This window comes from Nilaparvata lugens, chromosome 8, assembly GCF_014356525.2.
Source record: "Nilaparvata lugens isolate BPH chromosome 8, ASM1435652v1, whole genome shotgun sequence".
Lineage (NCBI taxonomy): Eukaryota > Metazoa > Arthropoda > Insecta > Hemiptera > Delphacidae > Nilaparvata > Nilaparvata lugens.
The window spans coordinates 21,934,856-21,962,104 of record NC_052511.1 but is presented as its reverse complement, the minus strand read 5'-3'; the positions used below and the strand labels follow the sequence as shown (position 1 = coordinate 21,962,104).

The 27,249-nt window shown below is 32.4% G+C and overlaps 1 protein-coding gene across 5 annotated transcripts; it reads left to right on the top strand.

Annotated features, from left to right (window-relative positions):
• Positions 1-1,301: 1,301 nt before the first annotated feature.
• Positions 1,302-27,246, top strand: LOC111058760 (alpha-tocopherol transfer protein-like). Of its 5 annotated transcripts, XM_022346334.2 has the most exons (8): positions 6,123-6,305; positions 16,117-16,267; positions 17,241-17,397; positions 18,214-18,466; positions 21,136-21,246; positions 23,179-23,281; positions 26,512-26,673; positions 27,095-27,246. In XM_022346334.2, exons 2-7 carry the CDS (start codon positions 16,129-16,131, stop codon positions 26,649-26,651), a joined length of 903 nt encoding a protein of 300 aa, XP_022202026.1. In that variant the 5' UTR covers positions 6,123-6,305; positions 16,117-16,128; the 3' UTR covers positions 26,652-26,673; positions 27,095-27,246. The 5 variants fall into 5 exon arrangements, with proteins under 5 accessions (XP_039290191.1, XP_039290189.1, XP_039290192.1 ...); XM_039434257.1 differs by lacking the exons at positions 6,123-6,305; positions 27,095-27,246 and adding an exon at positions 1,302-1,406 and having other exon boundaries at positions 26,512-26,855; XM_039434255.1 differs by lacking the exons at positions 6,123-6,305; positions 27,095-27,246 and adding an exon at positions 1,302-1,422 and having other exon boundaries at positions 26,512-26,855.
• The last annotated feature ends 3 nt before the right edge of the window (positions 27,247-27,249 follow it).

The following is a 27,249-nucleotide window of genomic DNA, read 5'->3' as shown; positions in this document are numbered from 1 at the left end:
GAATTGGGGGAACTTTGAAAAATCATTTTTAAAGTTTAAGAAGTAACTCCAAGAAATAAAGGAATGCATTTGGGAAAACGAGCGATTCATCTCAAAATATTCTCCAAAAATATTTCACTTTTTAAAAATTGCAATTCTCTCTTTCAAACAACTTGAATAAAAAGTTTTAATACCGAAACCTGTTGTGAAAAATAAAAGTATTTATTGAAATGGGTAGCCCACTTTGATTTCTAAATTTAATTTTAATAAAATTAGTCCTGAACAAGAAAGTAAACTTGAGTACATATATTTTTTAAACATCATTGACTTGACTATTATAGGCACGAGTATGTCATTAGTAGTATTAGTAGTTAATTGACACACTGCATTCAATTCACTATTGCTACGTCATAATACGGTACCTATTGCAATTTGGAATGGAATATTGCATTCATTATCCTCTACAAGACATTATGTTCCTTCAAACTATCTTCGTATTTTTCTATCATTTTCGCCAAACAACATTTCAATGTCAATTAATTTTATTTTTATCTCCTCTTTGAACGTCATGAGTCATTCAGGCTTCAAGTCCTAAAAGGCTACTTGATTATTTTATAAGTTATGAATAAATATATATTTTAAATTGCGGTGATCCTCTATATACGGCCTCCGATACTATAAAACATTACATTTTCAGTATATTTTCAAGCACAATATATTTTCGAATCTTCAAATTCTCAATTTTTCTAGTTCGCCATTTTGAGGACTATGATTGCATTTTTCGATTTTGATTTTTATGTTGGGCTGTCGTTGAGTCATCCTCATGACAAACAATGTCTAACTCTTCATTTGAGTAACTTCATTCATAATGAATGAAAAAGACTAAGAAATTGTTATTGTTTTTGACAATTTCTTAGTCTTTTTCATTCAATATGAATAATTACCACAATATCAACTTCTCAACTACACAAAAAGTCATTCATAATGAATAATTTCAATTAGTAAGATGAATATTTTTGTAATAATTCAGTTGGAAATTCATTTTGTCTATTCAAAAGCATTCATAACAAACACTAGACTGTGAAATATAATATCAAGTTCAACAGCAATGCATTTTTATCAATAGAACAATGGTTCTACAGTGTAATTCTCAAAGTAAGTAGCTCACTATAGTGAAACCTTAGAAAACACAGAAAATTACATGTTAAACTGTTGTAACTATTCTCTCCTGATGAAGAATTCAATTAAACTAAATTCAACTACTAGCACTATGATTAAGTTATAACAAGTTCTATTGACTATTCTGTCAGCTTTTGAGTATTTCAACAACTTGAAAATTCATAAAAATACCATAATAAACATTTTCATCTTGATAAGGAACCAAATCAACGGTACCTGCCTGCTGCCTGCTGCCATCATAATTTAAGGTGATAAAAACTCAAGGTAACTTAATTATACTATACTCAGTGAGATTCTTCTCAAACTGTCAGCATTGTTTGAATGGGAAAAATTAGTAATATTTATAAGGAGTGCTGACAATTTCAAGGATCTCTCACTATAACAATAATTACGTTGCCAAATAGTCTTCGAATCTGATGTATAATTATTAGAGAAACCAGAACTGAAGAACCGTCGAAACGTATAGGTTAAATACGATTTTAATAAACGGCTGTAAAACTTCGTGTTTTTACAACGGTTTTTGAGTGTTCAAGGATCATTAGTTTGCAACTTTTGAAGTTTAAAGTGCCATTAAAATCAGTACCTTAACTACGGTGTTGAATTCATGTCTGCCTTGTAGTTTTTGTTGCAATTTATCTAGAAATAAATAGACCTAGGTAGGTATACTTTTAATCTAAGCAATTTCTCATTGTATGTGGATTAGGTAAATGTTTGGAGTAGCCTGTGTTTATAGTGAGATTTCCTTTTCAAATTGTAAATAATTACAAATCACAAAAAGTTTTAGCATTAGTTGAAAAGGAAGCGTTGATGTGATAAGGAGTGCTGTCAGTTTGAAGTGAATTTCATAGCAATCTTCTGAGTTTAGTTACAATATCGGGGCACCGAGCTTCGATTGTTATTTTCATTTTTCAGAACACAATTCTCTAAAATGAATTAGCTTATGAATTTCGGGGAAGTGATATTTTAATTTTTCACAGAATCACTCGCTCACTTTTCACTATCCACAGACGACGAAAGTCTCAGCTGTTTCAGCCAAGGATGAATTATACTTTTAATGTCGGTCAGCGAGTTTTCCCAAGGATGAGACCTAGTGCAATAGAATTTTTATATCATAAACCTACTATGTTCCAAATTCGTGAAAATCGTAAGCCGTTTTCGAGATCCGTTGAACATAAATGACCAGATATAAAAATAACCAGATGACCAAATATAAAAATATATACAGAAATTGCTCGATTAAAATAATATTCTTTTTATATAATAAGTACATCATCAAAATGATAGGGAGAGGAAAAATAAGGTAAACTCTCCCAAATTTAGATAACACATGGTCCGAAATAGGTTAAGTCTTGTAGTTCTTCAATTCACAAAATTTTCAGTCAAGTATTTTCACAAAGTAGATTCATATTATTTAACTCTACTTTATTATTTGTGTAATCTCTATCATTCGTACTGCAATCTTTATATTGAAATACTTTTGCAAAACCAATGATAGCCACAGTAAATTTTACTGGACCAAATTGAAAGTGGTTGTACCAAAACGAAGGTTAGCGGCTCTATATTCAACGTATGGAATCTTATATAGTTTAAAATGAAAGCATTAAATGGGTAGGTAATAGAATGAACGATTAACTTTATTCTTCTCATCATTTATTAATTATAAATTTTTCTGAAAAACCCACATTATCCTTCTATAATGAAAGATGTTATAGAAGAGATAATTAATGACTTGATATCAATGAGTTTTGAAACATCGGGAAATTACGTTTAGGCTCTTAAAAATGATTGATAACTATAGCTGAGCTCATCTCGAATCACTAAATTTTCTATTGTGTCCTATTCCTAATATCAAGTTTGAATAGGCTGGTCTCTAATATATTTACTCAATAACACTGCATGACAATATGTCTTGTTAGGTGTTTTGGGGAGTATGTAGCCTACTGGTGTCTAATCAGGTCTAACTAGTTGGACTATTATAATTACATTGAAGGTTCTAGCATAGAAAAAATATAATATAATCTTATATGCTATCTTTCCTCGATGGTTATAAATGTTACGGTAATGTAAGTAGATTTTAATAATTTTAGTTTCTTTGGTTCTACATTCCTACCTCTATTGACGTAGAATGGTACTAAACTATACATTAAAGCACTATGACGTAGGAAGGATGTTCTAATTTAATGCTTTCAACTTTAATTCGTTATAAATGAGGTGTTTCAAACACGATGTGGCCAATATAAAACTGAGAAAGATCCTGTTTTTAAAACAAGCTTGTAAACTCAAAGGGAACCATACATTAATCTGGCTAAAAGCATTCGGCAACAATGATTATTGTATCCGCTTCCACCAGTTTATTTCCATCTTTTTCTTTTTCATCTTCTCATATTTTCTTTTTACTGTTCCTTCTAATCCGGTAGGTACTCATTTGGAAGAATAAATATGTAGGGATACAGCACTTAGTTTGGAGAGTAGACTGCCGAACTTCCAGTACTATTTAAGTACCTACTAGTTTTTCAACGAGATTTTACAATACTCTTTTTTCCTGGTTCTCCATCATTATTCTGGTCACTACCTATATTATTTTCCAGTCTTAGATTTCGTTGTGGAATCTCTTCTCTCTTGTCAATGTAGGTACTACTTTATTTACTTAATTTTACTTGATAAGAGTCGTTAGGTCAAGGCAGAGACCCTGAAATTGATCAGGTGCGACCTGAAAACTCTGACACCAGACCTGAGCCAGCTATATAGGTCACTCGATATTCTTATTTTATCTAAGAATATTCTATTTCTACCTTTTAATCAGCATTTTTTATTACTCCCTCCATCTAGAGCTTGTCCTCTCATTTTATAATTTTGATCAGTATTTGCAAATCGTTTTCCTCTTTTCTCTTGATAAAACACACCACGTTCTAAAGGAAACCTCCAAAGACGTACATGAAAAGCATTTACTACAGCAATACTTTAATATGTAATATTAATATTGTACTGTTAATAGGTCTATTAGTTGATATAGAATAGAAACTTTATCTGTCACAAAAACACAAACAATCCAGTTTGGAATACAAACAAATACTAAATAAAAATAAGAAGAAAGAAGAACTATAATGAAAATATAAATGTGACAAATGTACTGTGCGCAAAGGAATAATTTCCCCTTTCGCGCACAGGAGTATCAAGAAATGAGCAGTTAATATCTAAAGGTATGAATAACAAAATGAATTTTTTCAATGTCAGATTAAAGTAACTCTCTAAAGCTATCAAAGACTAATTGTGTGTTATCATAGGCATTATTTAATTCCAAAAATAGTAAAAATAATCAGAAGAGTGCAAATTAGAGTTGGAAAAAGAAAAAGATCTTCAGAAAATTGTGATCATCATTAACTTTGACGTAAGCTAATTCATAGCATGAGATTTGTATGTAATTAGCAGCCTAGGGTATAAATGTAGTATTCTTCTCATCACACTCTCACTCTCTCTCTCTCTCTCACACACACACACACACACACACACACACACACACACTCTATCTCTCTCTAAAAATTAAAAAAATAATCTCTCATTCTTTTTCTCCTGTCCTTCTCTTCTTTCTCTTTTACTTCTACTGTATTTCATTTTTCTAGTTTCTTCATTATTCTCCACAGATTACAAATAATAGAAATAACTGCGAAAATGGGGGAAAATGATGTTGTTCATAACAGGGTACTTCATTTACCTTGAACATTTACCTTAGCCTCAACCAGAAAACAGGGTTTATTACAGTTAATCGTGCAAAGAAAAGCGGTTAGCTTGTAGGTAAGAATAAAGGTGAGAAGATGTGTTTGCTGTTTGGGGTTGAATCATATATCATTGCAGCTAGCATTCTAGTACCTACTAGGCTAATGCCGTAATAATGCATTATAGATAGGTTTAAGAATTTGACAGGTTCGCAAATCATAATTGTCTTATTATTTTATCTACAAATAACTTCCAAAATGAATTAATTGTATTAGAATAATTAAACTTCTATAAAATTTATGAATAATTAGATAATTATTAAAAAACTGAACCAATCGTAAAAAAACATGGAATTGGCCTACTTCACTAAGGCGAGCAATGTTCAGAAAAATAGGCCTATTCCAGTTCATTTCAGTGGTTGAACACATATATAATGTGATTAAAATCCATTATTAAGTTACTCTAATGGAATTATATCTCAAATTTCGGAAAATGAGGTCACTTGAAAAAAGGTTATCTCATTTCCATACTCCAATTAATTCATTCCCATTCTTAAATATAATATATTCATAACCCACTGTAAGCAAAATATTGATCTCTACTATTATCATCATCATCATCATCGCTCATCTCTTCAATCACAAGTTTTCATATAATTTTTATAAATTACCTATCAATAATTATTACAATCAATACCATACTAATAATATGACTATTGATAAAAATAATAACCAATAATTTCAATGTAATAGGTCTATATCCATTTTCTGTGAGTATATTTTTTTATTTAAATAATCTATTCTTATTAATATTCCTGACCTCTTCAAACACGAACGAGTCTTGAATCGAAGACTCGCCCAAATAGATATCGTAATCAGAAATAAAAAATCGGCAACTTTGTAAAACTAGGCCCAAATAGATATTTTATCGTAATCAGAAATAAAGGATGCGCAACTTATTAAAATTAGGCCCAAATAAATACTGTATCGTAATCAAAAATAAACAATCGGCAACTTAGTAAAAGAGCTCTATGAATCCCTCTGATGTCTGACCTCCAATTTATAGTTTTTTTCTCAACAAATTTCATAGACCTACCATAACTTTGACAATGATAGACGTTTGATTAGCAATTCGTTATTGAAGTCAAGAGCGCATAAAACTTGTTTCTGGAACAAGTTGTTTTGGATTTGGTTTGGTGTGGAGGAACGATTAACCGATGTTTTGTTTCTCTCTCTCTTTTTCGATCATTCTCTCTCTCTATCTGCTTTCGGTAGTCTGATTGGTAAGCGTTTTTACTTTGGCTAGTGTAGCGCGCATTGTCAGTTGGTGTTTTCACGCCTTACCGTATTGATACGATTTGGAGCGTGTTGTGATTTTTGCAGTGACGCAAAAATTGGAAGGATTACTCTCATTTACTGGACCTTTTATTTGAAGTGAGTTGGAGATTTTCGTTGATGATTTGGTTTGGTTTAATATTCTTCAAGAATTTCATGATATTTGTTGGTTTTGTTATTGTGTTGAGGAATCAATTATTATTTGTAAAAAATTGCTTGTTTTGAAATATTGACTACCTATTTTCGAAGTAGAGTGGTTTATATGGTGTTCATGAGCCAGTTTGTTTAACTACTTTTAAAAAATGAAAAGTTTTAGGAAAATGAGTCAATTTTGAGGATCATTTGTTATGCTCAAGAAAAATGTTTGAATTTTAAGTTACTGATTGATTTTAACAGAATATTATTTTAGAAAATTGATTCCAGTGAAGCTTTGATTTGTTGGAAAAAATTTAGAATAAAACCTAGATCTTGAATTTTTGTAATAACTAGCAGGTAGGCTTAACGCCGTGCTTTGCACCGGGGTAAATTGTTGTGTTGTAGAATGTCATTGCCTTATGTCCAGGAAACATGAATAATAGAGTAATTTTTAAATTGTATTTATTCAGGGCTACTTATTTTTATTTCAAAATATAATCATAGTACCCTTTGAAATTAATAAAAAATAAAATAAAAATACAAATTATAACAACTAGTTTCAGTGTTCACACTATTTTAAAAATAGATTTCAAATAAACATTTGGTGTGAACACTGAAACTAGTTGTTATAATTTGTATTTTTAATCTATTATTTTATTAATTTCAAAAAAGGGTACTAATTATATTTTATAAATAGATTAATTATTTATTATTTTGCAAAATTACGTGAATAATCTTTCATCGAAGTTGAAAATTCTCAGCAGAAAAAGAGAGTTTGATTGGTGTGGAACCCGCAACCTTCCATTCATGAGTCGCGCGTGCTACCGATTACTCCACGGACTCACTTGCAGAAAGCTCTGTTTGGTTGGGCATCAACTTTGAATAATGAATTGAATAGATTTGTTTCTATTGAAAAATTGATTTTAATTTATTAATAAACATGAAAATAAGCCTATATCCATCCTCAGTAGATTCAGAATATTCATGTAAAATATTCCAAAATATTAATCAGTTCATTAGTTCATAAATAGTAGTACGTCAAACATATAGGCCTATTCCTCCTGTATAATAATAGTATAGATTATAGATTACAGCAACACAGAATATTTGAACAAAACAACATTTTCCCAAGTATTTCAGCGATTACAAGAATAATAATTATTTCAAAATAACGAGTGGTACGCAATATTTTTTCTTATTAATGTAGTTTGTATAGTTGGTTCCCCACGAGAGGAGCCCTGGTTTCTATTACTTTCAATGGTTTTCGAATGCCAACCAGGTGTCTTCTCGTGGTGAACTGACTATATCAACAATGATCTATTGCTGGGTTGCCCTAACCAATTATCTTTCTTAAATCAACTGATCATTCGTACTTTGGATTTACGTTTTAAAGTAAGTGGAAATGATAGGAAGGCATTGTTGTCACTTCTCCTTTTTCGCCGCCTTCTGTAGTAGATAGCTGTGATTCAAAGCTATCCCGATTATCTGATCTAAATATTAATAGTTTGTCGAATCTTGTTAGTAATAAATCAAATCCATCTCAAAAAAATACTTTTTTGTCACAAAATTAAATTTTTGATGATATTGAGATTAAATATTTTGCAAGTTCATTATACTTCTAGTTACGGTAGTCTACAAAAAATAATTAGGCAGTGATGCTAAGAAATTATAGAATTTAATGATTGAAACAAATCTACACAGTATTCAATTTGTGATTCAAAGTTTACGCATCAATAAAAGCGTGAAACATGGATGAAAGGTTGCGGTTTCGAGACCAATCACGCTTTTCTTTTTGCTCAAAAAACTTCGATAAAGATTATTCATGTAATTTTGACAAAATGGTAAATTCTATTTTCTGTTGATCAGATGCTTACTTCGAAACTTGAATCTCACCAGCATTGTACTGACCCCAAATTAGAACAAAAAATTGAACATGCTTTGTGAAACCAACCATAAGTTAGTGTAATAATTATCATAAAAATAGTCTTCTCCATAATTTTTTTTATCATTCTAGATAATCTCCCACATGTCATATAAGTTACATAATTTTCTTATCAAGATTGCACTATTCTACTCTTCTACTCTTATACTGAGAAATTCACACAAATTTCCTGCGTAATAAACTAAAATTTTCATTGTTCCACATTAGAAGATGCACGCACTCAATATTTAAGCCCTGCGGTCTAATTAAACACAAGAAAATTCACTAATTACTTATTTCAATTACTTCACGCATGCATGAGTCCACTAAGTTAAGTAGGCCTACAGAGAAATAGTTCAAGCCAACTACCATAGTGAGATTCATTCCAAACAGTTAGCATTCTATATGAATTACACCAATGCTTCCCATCTAAACAATACTGACAGTTTGAAGTGCATCTCACTATAGTTATTACTTACTAGATCCCAAATTTTAGATTTCAATTATAATTGAATGGTGGTGTATATCTAACACTGTACCTTTCAAGGACATTGTAGACACTACTTTGAAATAATCATGCAGTTTTATAGAATGCTCCACAGTTTGAAAAAATATTTTGCAGTTCTTTGGTTTCTGTACTGAATAATCACTTTTAATTGCAATCAAATTTCCGACCAATCAGTGAATCATTCTCAGTGATTCATTTTTTTCTGTGTGTTAACAATCAAAATTACTTTCAATTTCAATCAATCAAAAATGTGTGAATGTTCATTTTGCTATGCTTCAAGAATCGGAATTATTCACTGAAACTCTCGAATTTTAGTTGTAAGGCAAAATGGAACTGAGTCACTGATGTATCAGCAATCTTAGCCAAAAATCCAAATGTTAAAATACTATTGATTTGTTGGAAAAATACTAGTTAAAAAAGTACTAGTTTTGATTGTTATACGCACAAAACTCAATCTCCTGTGCCTATATAGTCTTTACTCGTTCTGAGGTGTAGTCTATGATATGTAGTCTCATCTAATATCTTCATCAAAGATCAAATATATTTTAACCTTGAAAGAGTTCATCTTTGTGAATTACCAATATAATATTATAAATTATTAGGTACTTGCAATAGGCTACAACATGTAAGAACAACATTTTCATAACAGAGCTAATCTTCATAAAGGATGAAGGCTTATCTTGGACTGTGTCATCACCTATAAATTTAGAAGAAAAATAGCACAAGGACTACCTTATTATTCTATCTACCAATGTTATTAAATCAGTGTCATTCATATCGTGAATGAATAAATGAAAATAAATATTTTTCTTTTTTATAGGCTATTCGGTTTTCATTTACAAGTTTCTTCATGTGATTGGAACTAAGTCCAAGTCATTATGAGTATTTAACACAAATCCATAGGCCTATTATCATACCTTCTTTGGGAAATCAGTGTTTGAATTCGATTGACGTGGACCTTTCTAATTTATAATTATAAAGCTCGTTGTCCTTGAATAATTTTCCATCATTACGGTCAATCCATCGATTATTTCTGGTTTGATCAGAGAGATGTAAGTTAGATACCAGAATGCGAATAGTTGCTTTCTAGCTTTTCATTCAGTTCGTATTGAATAATGAACTTGCGTATATAATAACTAACATGTCTATTACCAGAGACAACTGATACAAAATAACTTACGCTATCTTTTCTTTATGCTTTTGCGTACCGTATCAAAACCTATATTATACTCTATGTAGTTTAGCCTACTTGTAAATTGTAAGTATTTTTCTGCCGGTGTAATTCAGTTTTTCTGTCAGAATCTTCATGATTCTGCTACATATTGTGTTGTTAAAGTGTAATTAACTGCTAAGCCCAGATTGCACAAAAGCCTGTTGAAATTAAGTCATGATTAAATGTCTTCAGAACCAATCAGAGAAGGCTTTTTTGAAAACAAGGCTTCTTTTATTGGTTCTCATCGCATTTAATCATGGTTGATATTAAACAGGGTTTTGTCCAACCGAGCCTATTAGTTAGTTTTGTAGCCTACAGTAATATAAATACAAGTATACATAATATATTTCTATTTATTCACAAGTATACATAATATATTTCTATATATTCATACCGAGGTATATATATAGGGCCTACCCATGTACATTTCCTGTACGGTACTGGTATGTAATGGAGAACTTTTTAGGCCACATTAACGAAAAGAATCCATCTTTATTATGTCGTATTTTTTCTTTGTGTGTTTTTTTATAACTAGATATTGAAGACTCAGAGAGAGAGAGAGAGAGAGAGAGAGAGAGAGAGAGAGAGAGAGAGAAGAGAGAGAGAGAGACAAGATTGGTCACAATATACAAAACTGTATTAACAATAAGTATTACGATAAGTAGTACTATAATGGTAAGCTCTGGTAATATTTTTATGTAGCGGATGTATGGAGATAGATAATATCCAGCATCCTGATATCCATGATCACTCAAATGACTTTGGTTTTAATGTTGTCACTTCCTCAAATTTTGAATCAAGATACTTGTCTCAGCTATTTAGCAATACATCCCAAATCAATTGATGAAAAATCTTTTCGTTCCACAAAACACAAACAAAACAGTCTCAATTCAAAATGATATTGAAATCCAACATATATTTGCAAGACGTTTTAAAAGAAGATTAGCCTTATTAAAAATCGAGGTCCAACTGCTTTCATGTTCTATCAAGTCACCGTGTAACCAGAAATTGTCTTGACAATCGGTATGACCACTTTTTAGCATATAAAGCAGTTTACCATACAGGAAATGGCTGAATAATGAATGTCATTCGCTGCATTTTGAATTTATTTACGGAGTTTTGAATTACAGAGTACGATTTTTCAATACCCTACCTACTACCATATTCGAAAAAAGTACAATTAAAAAAGGGGGTCAAATGATGTGTAACTAATAGGATTCTATTTAATTATGTGGTGCTAACAAAAAACTACCGTATTTGTTCGATAATCGATCAAAATGAATTGAAGTGTAGATTTGAAATGTTTATTATCTATCAAATCATTATACTACTAAATTCTCTTGTGATATATGAGAAGTCAATTCAAATTGCAGTGGCTTGGTTAAAAAAATGTGGTACCTACCTGTAATGTAATGTGTGTGAGATAGTGCATGGGGTATATGTCAATTATTATGATTGTATTGAATTACATTGTAAAAAGATTTAGAATGTAGATCATTGCTAAATAGGTATTTTTATAATATTCATTTGTTATACCTTTATTGTTACTATTGAAAATTAATCCTACCACAATTTTTATTACTGTTGTATTGCAGTGTTGTAGTGGGTACATGAATAGCTTTCTGTAATGAAGAACAATACATATGTATAGCTATTAAATATATGAAAAGTAAAGGGAATCTATCTGAAAACACACTTTCAAAAGTTGTTTACAGAAGTTCTATGACATAGTAGGTAATTAGGATAAAGGCATTGGAAAGTGTCATTCCAACTAAAAACATTTCTTCAAGATGCAATCAATCTTTCAACCTTGAAAGATCAATGTCGGTCTTGAAATTTTGTCCATTCTTAGTTTAAAGATAATTGTTTCCTTAATTAACCATTTATTTGAGAACACGCACATACTGGACTGTCTGTTTTATTACATTTATTCAGTTTTTTTTAACTATACCTAGTTCCGTAAACTTTTTATTTTACTTGGCTCAATTTTTATCCCAATTACTACCGCGGTATAGTGTAGGCTATCTATAACTACTGGAGTGATTCGTAATCTAGTGGATAAAGTACTTGCCTAGCAGCCTAGCGATCCCGGGTTCAAACCCAGTTATCACCAAAAGTTCTTAACCAGGTCACTCCCAAGTTATCGGATGTGCACGTTAAATTGTCGGACCCGGCTGAAGTATTAAGCTCCATTGAAGGCTTAAATTGTAAATTCAGACCAGGTGGGATCTTTTCGCAGGATATTCCCTACTTACAAAAAGCCATACGAATTTACTTAACCACAGAATAACTATTCCACTTCTTAAAAAAATAGTTTGAATTTGAACCAAATGAAGACTTAATTCAATTTGTTTAATAGTTTTAAAATTTTAATTATTCATTTATTTCATTCTTTGTACTGTACTGCAATTCTAATTCATAGGCGCCGACTCCATGGGGCCCGAGGGGCTCGCCCCCCCCCCCTAATAATTTGTCGAGAAGGATAATTTCATTTTATTTTGCTTGTAAGTTTAAAGCATTTCGTGATACGGTACTTTAAACTCTTTAAACATTACTAAACCAATTATCACTCTCAACACAATGTCATGCTGTATTACTGTATGCTTTTACGAACTTAATAAGTCGTAAAACTTCTGAGTAAGTTCAACCAAAGGGGAGGCATAGTTATACGATTTTGGAACTGTGTTGCGACGCCAACAATTTATTTGGCTTTTTGAGTAATATCAGATATTCTCTATGCTATTTTAAGTTTATTAATTTTGTTAATTTTTAGTTTATTTTAGTGCGTAAAAGAATAAAATATGATTTTTTGTGTCTATATTATTTATACTGCTTGGTTAAATACAGAGTTTTTAGGTCTTATAAACTCAAAATTTGTCTATGATTTAGGGACATTGATTGGTCAACCAATCAATATGTATGTATATATTGGATTGAATGCATTAATTTATTCTTCATTGGTACTCTCTGTATTTCCAATAAATAGACGTAGGATTTTTTTATTCTAAAGATTTGACTTTTTGAATAATAATAATTATATTTTATATAGCCTATGTAGTCTTTATGTTATTTTTAGTTTCGTACATTTTCAGTTCAATATACTGTCTAAAAGAGTAGAATGAGATTTTTGTGTGCCTATTTATGTTTATGCACTGCGTGAGGACCCCCTGACCACCCCGGTTAGAGCCCCCCCCCCTCAATAATTGTGACAAATCGGCGCCATGTTCTAATTTCACTAACTAATAAGTCTTTTCATTTCTTTGGAATAATATGAGGATGACATATCAAACAAGCTTCTGTGTTATCTAATATTCTTAGGTTGACAATAACATGAGGATTTGGGATTGATAAGTTAGAAAAAAATAAAAAATAAAACGAAACAATTTTTTTCAATCAGTGTTATCTCCAGTTATTTATTCATCTGGGTGCTAAATACAGGGTTCAAGTTATGCGTATATCGTTAACAATTTTATGTTGTAAAAAGTCGAACGAGACCATTTGAAACTAGACTGATGTGTGCCGTAGTACCATCAAACTGGTTGTACCTGATTTACAACTCTGATTCAACTTGAACATTATATTATTGTCATACAAGTTTTTAATGCATACAACCTTCGGTACTGGTATCTTTTTCGAAAAAAGGTTGATTTTGGTTGAATTCGAAGGAATTCCATGGGTTATTTGCTAAATTGAACTATTGAGATTCAAGAAAAAGATCGTAAAATATTTCTTATATTATTTTTCATCTTGGAAGAGAGTTAAAAGAGAAGGAAAAACTTTATAAAATTATATTTTTAACTTTCTAATTGCTATATCGATCCCAATTATCGCTTCGGTTTAGATTAAGGGCCAGACCACGAGGCGTTTTTCAGACGAGTCGGCAGGGCGGTAAGTTCTCCCATTGGCTGATATTAGCTGATTCCCGAACGTCAACCCAATCAGCCTATTGGAGAGCTTCCTGCCCTGTCGACTCGTCTGAAAAACTCCTCATCTCACCCTTATTCTCATGTCAGATTTTTTCCTCTATTTTCATTATGATAACACGATGAATATAAAATATCAGCAGAAATTATTCAAAATAAGCATCAAGGTATTGAAAAAAATTAATATTATTAATTTTCGCGGAATTTGAAATAAGAGAACCTATTATGTCTATGATAGGTATATATAGTATAGATATATAGTTTCACTGTGTTATATCTTAAAATATATTACTAATAATCACACACTTTTATTGTTTAAAGAATTATTTAGTGTGATGTATAATACATGATTGTATAATATACAGTCCTATTTGTATAAAGTGGTTGGTAGAAGGCAAGTAACAGTAAGAGTAGTAGCAGGAATATATATATAGTATCTACGTTTCTACTCATTGGTATATAGTAGGCTATGTAAAAAATGAATTTCGTCGCAATTATCCATGCTTTATTGTGATGTACCGTATCCTCAATAACTTCAACAATTTTTTGATCATTCAAAATAAGCGTTCATGAAATTCAGGATTCGTGAGGCAATATAATGAGTTAGGAAGTCAGGTACCTATGTTTAAGATCACTACACAGCCTTGAATACTGCATGCAGTTTAAAAAAATTATCCAATTCTGCCCCAAAGGCTAATTATAGGTTATAGCGGTGAAAATTAATACCGGTACCTAAACGTTGATAGTGTTTGCTTGCATACATGTAGGCCTGTATTGCATTCAGCTACAGTGAGGTTCACATTAAACTGTCAGCGTCCTGGTTGAATGGGAAGCTGTGGAGTGGAATGTGGAGTGCTATTTATAAGGAATGAAATGCTGACATCTCCAAGTGAATCTCACAATAGTCCAGCCTACAAATTTGTATATAGGCCATTTATTACTGCACGAATATATAATTCCGAATTTTTTTCCAAAACATATTTCCAATTTATTACTGGTATCTTTTTCCGTTTGAAATAAAGGTCAATGATAAGTTTTGACTCAACCTCTGCTTTATGAACCGGAAGATTGATGTCCAGTTTAATTATCTTGGCTGTTGACCTTGAGTTTTTGACGCGCCCAAATTCAAAACCGAAACAAGATTCTGTCAAAATTGAATTTTGGAATAATTTTGTAGGGTTTATTGAATTTGAAGATGAAATTTATGTAATTTTTCACAAGTTGCTTTGAGAACAAAAATTGGGAAATTACAGGCACTATAGGATTTATAGGATTTTTGAAACTGGTTAGCATTTTTGAAACGTTTATTGTAAAAGTAGAAGTACATAATTGCATATAGAGAACCGATAGCATAAGTAGATATCCCATGGTATAGGGCGTTTATGTCGCAACTTTTACTGTTATCCCAAGCCGATAGTTCACGTAGTTCTTTCCCATGCAGCTGTGTGATGCTGGTAGTCTCTCAAATTGTGCCGTTCATACACTCTCACCCCAACAAAACAGTAAAAATTGACAGTAATCGGCTTGAGATAGCAGTAAAAGTTGCGACATAAATTCCCTATACCATGGGATATCTACTTACGCTATTTTTTCTCTGTGATAATAGTTCTATTAAGAATATGTAATTAATGGAATTTCAATAAATATGATCACATTTTCACTCCTTCAATTCATTTATGTTTTGAGACTACATAAATCACAATGATTAACTCCGTAGGCCTATAATAGTATTACATACCGTATCTCACTACCTTATGTAACAAAATAAATAGGACCAATTATTCCTCTTCCGTTGAAAAAATTATCATTCATTTCCACTAAATTGGAAATTTTCCAACACAGGTCAATCACTTTGTCCTAACAATTCTTGTCAATTTTGTGTGACAATGAAATTTTGGTTCTAAGCAGAATTGATCAAAAAATAATTGGATAAGAAATTTTTAAAGTGAAGTTTTGATTACTTGCCGTATCTTAATTCCTTTTATTTCCTATCTAATTTTTGGAAACAAATTTTATAAATTTTAATAATTTTATAAACAAAAATAATGTACCGTACTCTCTACATGATAAATTTATCCACATTCATCTTCAACTAGGATTCCATGTTTGTTAATCCTGTTTTTTATGAATATCGCTCGTTGAGAATAACTCTGCTAACGTTCTCAATTGAATTTATTCAAAGTTTGTAATTCAATTGTTTTTTTTTCTAGAAAAAGAACATCATGAATTTGAACGGGAACAACGAGAAGCCATCAACGGCGGAAGACGAATACAAAAAAGATCCAAAAATTAAAAAGGAAGACATAGAAGAATTGAGAAAATGGGCCAGAATGCAACCAGATCTACCATTTAATATTTCAGGTACCGAACTCATTCTAAAATATCCACTATACTTTCGTTTTCTAAAAAAATGTATTATATTATCTATATATATATATATATATATATATATATATATTATATATATATATATATATATATATTATATATATATATATATTTACAGTATTCAATTCTTTTGAATTTTACGAACCTCTTTATAGAGTCTGTACAAATTAAAGTTGAAATTTCTTATACATTATCCAATACATGCAATTGAAACGAAATAATATGGCTTTGAAATTTATGACTCTATTGAATTCTAACACTATTGTCAGATTTTTAGATAAAATAAATGAAAGACACATTTATTGTCTTGAATAATAGTAATTCCCGCATGGCACTTCCTTCACATGAATAACACTCTGTCAATGTTATTTTTGTATACTTATGAAACATGATTGATCTACTATTTCATACTACTTCCGAAACAGGCATCATATTTCAAGCTTGTTTTGTTGAGCTGATTATTTCGAATCTCACAACACTGGTAGAATTTACATATTTATTTTCATATTTACATAATTTACATATTTACCTATTTATCTAAACTCATACCGGTAAACTTTTAATTTCAATAAAAACTGAATGTTATTCATCTATTAACATTTCATATATTTTTTATATACGGTAATAGATCATTAATAGCATCTATCAAAATGTTGTTTATTTTCTCCTATCTCATTGCATTAAAAATTGAAACTATTCCATCAAATTATCTTGTATTTATTGTGAAAATCACAATACTATTGGGAAAAAATTGAAAGTACGAATTCTTCCATTTTGCTTTCATCATATTTCAATTCATCTTGAACTGTTAATGTATGCTTCAAGTTGATTCTGGTCTTACATTTCAATCATTTCAACCATCTTCTTAATTTTAATTTTCTTCCATTCATTTATCAGTTGTACAATTATTTGAAACTTTTATTTTATCTCATTAATTTTTTTGCAGAAAAAGAACTCATATGCTTCTACCACAGTTGCTACTACAACATAGAGAACGCCAAGTCATGTATGAAAAACTATTACTCGATTAGAAGCAATTCACCAGAGTTCTTCAGTAAAAGAGACATCGACAGTCCCGAACTCAAACACATCAATACGGTTGTGTGAGTTTATTTCCTCTATTCACAACTTTTTTGAAGGTTTTGTTAGTTATTAGTTAATTCTGTGTAAGGAATATTATTCTATAAACATTTTTAAGATGAACACTTCTATAGTATTTAGACGTTTGAGAAAGTCTTGATGAGCTCAAGCCAACAATTATCAAGGAAGTATTGTGAGGTATAAGCTTAGCTGGGTACATCACACTAGATGTGTGGTTGTGAAAATGCAATAACCATAAATAAATCATTAGAGGAAATTGTTTGAATATCATTGATGATCATTCAAGAACCCTTCACGACCATGATCAAGAAAATCTTGACTTTACAGTTAATAGTTTACAAAAATGTATAATCATCTTCAATTTATATGAGTCTAATTCTGAAGTGGGTATTTTAAAATTGAACTTGATAAATATATTTCAGAAATTATTGTCATGTCATTTGATTGAATAATTCATCATTTTTCTATTAATTTTGACATTATAAGTTATGGTATCAAATTGTACTTTTTTTGTTACCCAATTTTATGATGATGGGAACTGCAGTGTCTGGTTTTTGTTTGATGGTTGAAACTCTACATTGATTTTATTGAATTAGAACAGGACAGAAATGTAATAATTAAATTAAGTGAATACACACCTATTGTTACATAAGAGTTAACGTTAGAGTAGACTTTAGTCAGAAGGAGCCTCAAAAATAACAACTCCCTCTCCCTTATTATTTCTGAACTGGAATATCTTTTACTGTTAACTTTTATACAATTTCTAGATAAAAAATATTTTTTATGGATTCTCACCATTATTCTCTTACAATTTGCAGCTACTTTGGCTGTCTGCCGGTGCGAGATCCGAAGGGCAACCAGATAATCTTCCACAAACTGAAGAAGTTTGACTCGGGCAGCTACATTTTCGACAACAGTGTCAAGTCGTTGTTCATGGCGTTCGAGGGGTGCACTCACCAGTACGGCACTGTGCCTGGCTATGCACTGCTCTTCGACATGAAGGGAGTCGGCCTCTTCCATCTGATGCGGCTCAGCATATCGTCGCTGAGGAAGATGTTGGTCTATCAGCAGGTGAGACATTGGTCAAATAATCCTCGCACTTTAAATTCAATTGTAAATAATTATCATTTAAGGTCCACTGCAAATATATATGCAACATATCACACCAATATTGAATGTTTAAGGAAACAGTTGATCTATATAAGTACTAAAATAATAAACCTTATTCCGGATCACTTTCTCATAGACTCTAAGATTAGAAGAAAAACTAAACTACAAATTAAAAACTGGACATACAGTAACTTCCATATCAACGTATGAATCTCGGGATTTCTGCTCAAACTACTGTTTGCAAGGCCAATACTTTTAGATACAATTGCTAAAAGTGAACTCGCTTAAAATTTTTGCATTACTTTTCTCTTTTTTCCACTTTCTCCTCCAATACTACCCTTTTCTTCTCCTCTTCACCCTTCATTCCTTACTTTTATACCCTCTACCTGCCTATTAAATGGGAAACCATAGTTAGCTAGGTATTTTTCCTCCTTTCTTTCTTTCTTTTCAGCACACCCCCCCTTTTGATTGTGATTCTTTTTGTGTTTTGATTTCTTTTATGTATATTGTATTGTGTTGATTTGAATAAAAAAGTGAAAAAATCAAATCGTCAATCAAAGTTGATTACTTATAGTACTCCAAGCGAGATCTATTTTAAAGCAGAAGCAGCACAATGCTAAATCTTGTCATAACTTTCAATCTATTGCAATTAAAATATTATATTATATTATGCAGGCTAGGATATCATCACTTTATTACCTACTACCAGCCACTAACTTAATAACATTACGTGATATTTTAATTCAAATAGATTGAAAGTAATTTGTGCAAACATAACGTAATATTTTGATTTTAATAGATTGAAAGTCATTTGAACATTAGTGCCAGTTGCTTTGACAACAATGTAGCAACAATGGTTTTCGTTGTTGTGCAGTCGAAAATGCACAGTGGAACTTTAAGTTAGTGGCTAGCCGTAGTGGGAGAGACAAATAGAATATTAAACCTGGAAGAGATAAGACAAGTGTATTTAGTCCACCATCATCCATAGAGAACACATAATAAAACGGTTAGATCGTATCAAGTTATTATTATTATTATTTTTGAAGGGACGGATTCAAGGATCCAAAAGTTCAAAGAGCCCCACACTTCAACCGAAGCCTATTGCGTTCCCAAGTAGTATGCTAGTTAGGCAAACCAAAACCTGTGTCCTTTACAAGAACCAGGAGTTTTTCTCTATTCTAACATTCCATTCATCACCTGGCTGCTTGTCACAATCGAGTGTGATATGCTTGGCAGTCTCTTCAGACTGATTAGTCCTCGTGACCTACATGAGTTCCACTCCTGCCCTTCTTTGAAGGTCCTTCCGCTGAGGAAGGAGCGGCCAAGTTGCCTCTGAGGCGCCTGGCCACCCTTGACTCAGCCTCTTGACCCACATTTGTGCCTGGAGTTCCACCCATCTCTGGTCTCTTCGGTTTTTCTTTTTGCCCCTCCGAAACTTCGCAGGGTCAAAAACCTTACCTCTCCCAAGAAGTTTTGCTTGGATGGCCGCTCTTATTTGAGCAGCAGTGGTGAGTTTTGGCCTCTCCACCCACAAACTCGTGACCTATGTGAGTTCCACTCCTGGCTTTTTTGTAGGTCCTTCCGCTGAAGGAGGTGTCGCCAAATAGGGAACCTGGTCACCCTCGACTCAGCCTCTTGACCTACATTTGTGCCTGGAGTTGCAACCATCTCTGGTCTCTTGGGTTTTTATTTTTGCCCCTCCGAAACTGCCCTGATGGGGCAGATCCTGTGGGTTGGAAGGCAAGGCAACTTCTAGAGTTGCCTTGGAGTCCCTTTTAGTCGCCTCCTACGACAAGCAGGGATACTGTGGGTGAATTCTGGTTTTCAACACATTCTTGAGTACGATGTTCGACTCTAAGCTCCCCCAACCCACAGGGGGCATCGTATCAAGATAGTTTCAAATCAATGTTCTTATTATTTACTACAATGTGTTACAATCGATTTAACTCGAAATGAAGCGTAATAAAACTGCTATTGAGCATACATGCCTTATTGAGAAAAAACAATAATTCCTGCTAAATTTGAGAAGAGAAGTTTTTGTAAATGAAGTATACATAATAATATTATGTACGTACATGTACTAGTACATTATAGACAATTGCAGGAAAGAAATATCCCATACAATTATAGTATATAGAAGATATAGTAATATCCATTTTTTAGGACTACTAATCAATCAAAACACAATAAAAATTATCAGAAGTACCCTCTATTTTTTAGCAATACCACTCAGTTGCGGAGCACTGCAACTAGGTAGGTACTGTAGTTTTGCTGAAAAATAAAGGTAGGTACGGTACTTTTGATAATTTTTTATCGTGTTTTAGAAGAGAGTGAATATGTATGGTCTAAACAAAACTCCTCTATGAGAGAGCCCGCACTATGTAATAATTTTGGATGAAACTTTAAAATATTTCAAAAACGAAGTTTCAAATCAATAAATCCATTGCGTTGTCTCTACAAAACTATAGGAAATATTGAAATCAAGTTAATGATTTATTACTTGCGATGATGCGATCTCATGCAGTTTTTTGGCATCATCCCATTTATACTTGCTTAGATGAGAAGCAGACCAATGCGATCACTGAACTATTTATTGTATAGTTGACCAATAAATCACCTCTCATTTGCAGGAAGGTATGCCGATTAGACTGAAAACCATCCACGTCATGAATACAAACTCGCTCATGAGTAAAATAATGTTCATGATGAAACCGTTCATGAACAAAGAACTTATTGAAATGGTAAGTTTCCTCCCAAACAACATCTATTTCGAACTTTGTTTTGAAAAACAAAGCGGAAACATTGGGCGATATGAATAGAACCAGAGCAAATGCTCATGAGCATGAGGTTTTGCTCATGAGCATTAGGTAGAAGCATAAGCATTTGCTCATTTTTATATGAATAAGCTTTGCCTTATACTCTTACCTTATGCTCCTGAACTCTGGAGCAAATGCTCACATATTTTTAAGATTTTTCATCAGCTGATTCGCCTTTGTGACCTTACTTTGTTTTTATAGCTCACGTAAGCGCTAAATATTCAAGTATAGAAACCGCTTGTGTTTGGTCGTCTGCTCTGTTATCTATTTATGAATTGAGTTTTAGGTTAGTTGAGTTATGAATTTTGAAATAATTGCGTGAAAAAATGTCATCTCTATAATAATTTTCAGCATAATCCAATAGCCTTCTTATAATCGTCTGCACTCTCATCTTCTTAAATGCCTATTTCCTATTCTTTGATGGCTATCTTTATATCGGATAGGTATCTTTTGTAGGAATAATGGTGATATATAATCATGGTTGAATCTAAAAAGAGTTTTATAGTTCTCAACTATTGGTTGTGATCGTATCTGGTATAGTTTCCTCTTACTCACACGAATTAGTTGAGCCATTTTACTATGAGCTAAAGGTAAAAAGCTGCTCCAGAGTAGACTCAACTTTTTTGAAGCATTTGCTTCAAAAGTTGAGCAAATGCTCTTGTTTATTCATACAATTTTGAGCAAAAGCTCTTACTTTTGAGCAAATGATCAAACTATTTTTTTGATGAACATGAGCAAAAGGTTTTGCTCACGTTTATTCATAGAAAATGAAGCAAATGCTCCATATTTTAGAAGTATAAGCAAATGCTCAACTTTATTCATATGGCCCATAGTTGCCAGCCCGGTATCGAACCCGGTACCTCCCAATTGCCAGTCAGGAATGCTTACCCTTACACCAAACTGACAATCTCTGAATAGCAGCGCTCATTTTATACGAAGTCATAGCGGCCATCCAGTTATAGATGGAATTAAATAGAGAATGCATTTATTCAAATGCTAATTAACATATAATTATTATTTAACGAAAATCCTAAATAAATGCTGTAAATCACGCCGAAGACTTCTGCTACTGCAGACATTGACAACAGGGTTAACAGCTAGATGGAAATTCGATGAGAACTAATATCCAAAAATTAGTTGCCAGCCCGGGAATCGAACCCAGTACCTCCCAATTGCCAGTCATGAATGCTTACTTCATTTTATAGGAAGCCATAGCGGCCAACCAGTTATAGATGGAATTAAATTGAGAATGCGCTGCTAAATGAGCGCTGCTGTCCAGAGATTGTCAGTTTGGTGTAAGGGTAAGCATTCCTGACTGGCAATTGGGAGGTACCGGGTTCGATTCCCGGGCTGGCAACTAATTTTTGGATAGTAGTTCTCATCGAATTTCCATCTAGCTGTTAACCCCGTTGTCAATGTCTGCAGTAGCAGAAGTCTTCGGGGTGATTTACAGCATTTATTTAGGATTTTCGTTAAATAATAATTATATGACACATATTACATAACAGTATCAATGATTTATCAGTTTTAAATTGAATATATTGTGCTAAGCTGTGTGATTTGGCAGAGTAATTTCAGCATACCCAGAGAATGGGAGCTATCATGTTTCAAAGTTTTTTTTTTGTGCTATACGCTGATTAATACATGGTGTATTTCTTCATTTGTGACACCATTGTTTTTCATATAAGTTAATAGTTAGCTATATGTACCGCAGTAATTTTTTAAGTATCTGACTGGTGTCTGCTTGTAATTTAAATTCAGATTTTTAGTGAGTAAGAATTACCTATTTGAATTTCAATTTCTGTGCTCTGACATTATTTGAAATCAGATAATAATATTTTAATTTCAATGTTGCAGATTCACTTCCACACAGAAATGGAGCCCATCTACGAAATATTCACAAAAGATTGTTTGCCCAGTGACTATGGCGGTAATCTAGACAGCTGTGATGCACTCCATGGTAAGAAATTCTACTAATCATTAAAAATATCGGGGCTCCGAGCTTCGCTCGTTATTTTTATTTATTGAAAATCAGAACACAATATTCTCTAAAACAAAGACCTTAAAAAGGTTGCATGGGTACGCAACTAGGTGCCACCCCGACTACTTGTCCCCTTTTAAAACCGGTTTTTAGGGGACAAGTAGACGTGAGCCATACCCGTCTACTTGTCTCCTTTCTGAGGAGGTGACAACTAGTCGGGGGGACACCCTGCCGTGAGAGTGCGAAGTGTCAAGTTGTCGTTCACGGTCATGACTAGTTCACACCTCCGGTCCAGTAGGTGTCAAGTAGTCGGGGTGACAACTTGACGGCAATGGTATATTTTTACGAGGGTACAAGTAGTCGTCTACGGTCAGTCGGTCACGACAACCTATCCCCTCGACTCCACTCCACAAGAAATCACCATTCCAGCTGGCTCTCCATTTTAAAGTTGGAAAATGAAGCCTAACTATCAAGTTCTATATGAAAAGGCATTAAGGTTCCTAATTTTGATATAATAAGATATTTTCAACATCATGTCTTTGTGACTGAACCTTTTCAACCATGGTGCAATCAAGAATAAGTATAGAAACAGACTGTATAGAAACAAGTGTATATAAATAATTATTTATCCTCATATTAATCAGCAGACTTCATGTAATACCTCAGTTATCACCAGACTGATATAACTAAACAAAATGTATTTAGAATTGTGTTCTACATCTGGTTCAGTCATCAAAAGGGCTTATTATTTATTTTTTCTGTTTTCAACCAACTCGGAAAAATTTGTCATAAAAATAGCAAAGACGGCGAATATCTCCCGAACCGTGCGTTTGACGGGAAAATGTTACTGAACAAAAGTGCTTAGAATTCAATTCTACATCATAACCAGTAATAAAAATTGTTTGATCCCTCCTCCCTACGCCGCGGGGGTGTAAGGTGTGCCAACTCTGTAGGTGATAAGTAGTCAGGGTGACACCATGACGCCAGCGTGCAAGGTGTCATGTAGACGTGAGCCATCCCCGTCTACTTGTCTCCTTTCTAAGGAGGTGACAACTAGTCGGGGGGACACCCTGACGTGAGGGTGCGAGGTGTCAAGTAGTCGTTTACGGTCATGACTAGTTGGCACCTTTGGTCCAGTAGGTGTCAAGTCGGGGGGACAACTTGACGGCAATGGTATATTTTTACGAGGGTACAAGTAGTCGCCTATGGCCAAAATGACCAGGTGTCAAGTAGTCGGGGTGACAACTAGAAGGCTACCCGTTTACATCTTTAAGGTCTTTGCTCTAAAATGATCGTGTTTATATTTCACAGCTGGCTATATGTCATCTTATAAATTTCGGGGATGCGATATTTTGATTTTTCACATACTCACTCGCTCACTCACTTTTTTACTATCCACAGCTGTTCCAGCCAAGGATGAATTATCCTTTTAATGTCGTTCAGCGAGTTTTCCCAAGGATGAGACCTAGTGCAATCGAATTTTTATATCATAAACCTACTATTTTCCGAATTTCGTGTAAATCTTTAGAGCCGTTTTCGAGATCCGTTAAACATAAATAACCAGATATAAAAATACAAATATACAGAAATTGCTCGCTTTATATAAGCCTAATCAATTAATTAATAATATATTATTATAATAGGATACAATTATAATTGAATTTGTAATGATTAAATTGGTAGATTGAGACTTGGTAGTTTTTCATTCCTGTATAATTCCATGGAGAAACATAGCATATGTTTGGAAAATTCTACTTGAAATTTTGAAATTCAAGTACACATATTATAATGTACTTGTGTTAGTAACAATTTTATTGAAAGTGCAATGTGATAATGACATACTCGTTGATAATCCTAATAAATTTATAATGCACCTAAATTATGGTAATAAATCCTACTAATAAAGATGAAAATATAATTTTTGAGTTTGTAATGATTTGCTAGAAATTAGATGAGTTAGGCTATATGAATAGGCTATATGCTCTCAAATTATGGTGATAAATCCTACTAGAGATGAAATTTTGTTTTTATTATTTGTAAATATAATTCATTTTGTAATAATTTTGATTGAAATTAGATTCTTATTCTAGGGCCCGGTTGCACAAAAGCCGGTTAGATTTTAACCGTGATTGATTTTACGAGAACCAATCAGAGAAGGCCTTTTTGATAAGACGGCTTCTCTGATTGGTTCTCGTGGGAGATTAATCACAAAAAATTCAACCGGATTTTGTGCAACCGGCACTAGAAGTTGAAATTCTATTCTTAGTTACCATTCTTCCTCTGTATAGTACAATATTTATATATTAAAAAATACATAAATTGAAATGTAATGTAGTGATCAATTTAGAATATTTTGAATTTTTCTATTAGGCGTATTGTTTTTATTTTTTTATTGTCTATGATACTCTCTGCTCGAATACTTCCTGATTTTTCAAGAATTCAGGAATCTTTATTTTAGACAGAATCAGTAATCTATTTAATTTGTCAATTATAAGTTTAGTAAGCACTGCATTCTCTTGATTTCCAAATGCTGATAAATTTATATCAATATTAGATAAATTTAGTGAGGTCCACGTTATAATGGCAGTGTTTGATTTGCAATGGTATTGCTATCCTTGTCTATCATTCAACAAATCAGATAGTGCTATCTATTCACTGCTTTGCTCCGTTTCCAGATCGTATTTTAACAATGTAGAATTAGTAATTAATTGACAAAATAATTTATCTTAATTATGAAAATTCATTGTGAAATTATTGAAAAATATAATTTCTTGCTTAATAAAATATATTTGATTATTTTTAACGAGAATGAACAATTAATATTACATTAATAAACCTGTATCAGCTACTGTGAAGAAGACATTGACAAGACAGTGAGGATCGGCAACGTTGTTCTCCTATCTTTCTCCACTGCCATTATAACGTGGACCTCACTATAGAAATGCTCCACTCTTTAGAATTCACTATCTCACATTTTTATTCTATCATGTTTGTCTCTATAGAGGTTTATTTTTTTGTTCACCAAATATGTTTTGTAACCTTTGGAGTTATTGTCCATGATGATTGATTTTTCATAGAAAACAATTTTATATCATGTTTAAGTGAATTGTAACCAACAATTATACAGTATTAGACATTTACATGAATTGTTCCATTTATATTGTGTTTTCTCAACATTCCATTTTAATTTTCAACTTTTACTGTTTCAGAGCAATACATCGAACACATGCGAAGTCTGAAAACATTTTTCGAAAAAGAGGAAGCTAATTTGGCCGTGAAAAACTCCGACAACCCATTGAGTGAAAAAGAGGCATTGGCCAATTCAATTGATGGCCTCACCATTCATTAATTTCTGTGGAAAATATTATTTTGTAAGGCTCAGCTATTTTTGCCAGTTATATGGACTTTCCTGTGATTGTGACTGGTTTGTACAGTTTTATGTATTGTTGTTACATTTATTTGAAAAGTGAGATTTTGTCTACTAAATAGTGAGATAAAATAGTGATCTTCTATGGTAGTTGTATTACTGTTAATAAAACTGTATTATAATTTATTTGTGAAGTTACATCAATAGACATCCATCTAATTTACCACTAATTTTATATAATACTTTTGAGAATTTCAAACTTCTAAAATCTGAACTTCATACTCTTGAAAAATAGAATAAAAATTTTCATTATCTTTTCATGTTATATTTCATCTCAAGCTAGCTAGCTATTGGAAGTCAGTTCTTTTCAATGTTTATTCACTGGAAACTAATTTATTTTTTTTTTTAATTCATTTATTCAACAGGACATGACTGAAAGTGAACTCAACAATGCATGACTTTTCCTGAAGATGTGCATCATCAATATATTTGAAATCAGCATCTATGCATGCTTCATACAATCATCCTCAAACTTTCATTATCATTTGGTGTTTACGTGAAGTGTTGCTTCATGAATGTT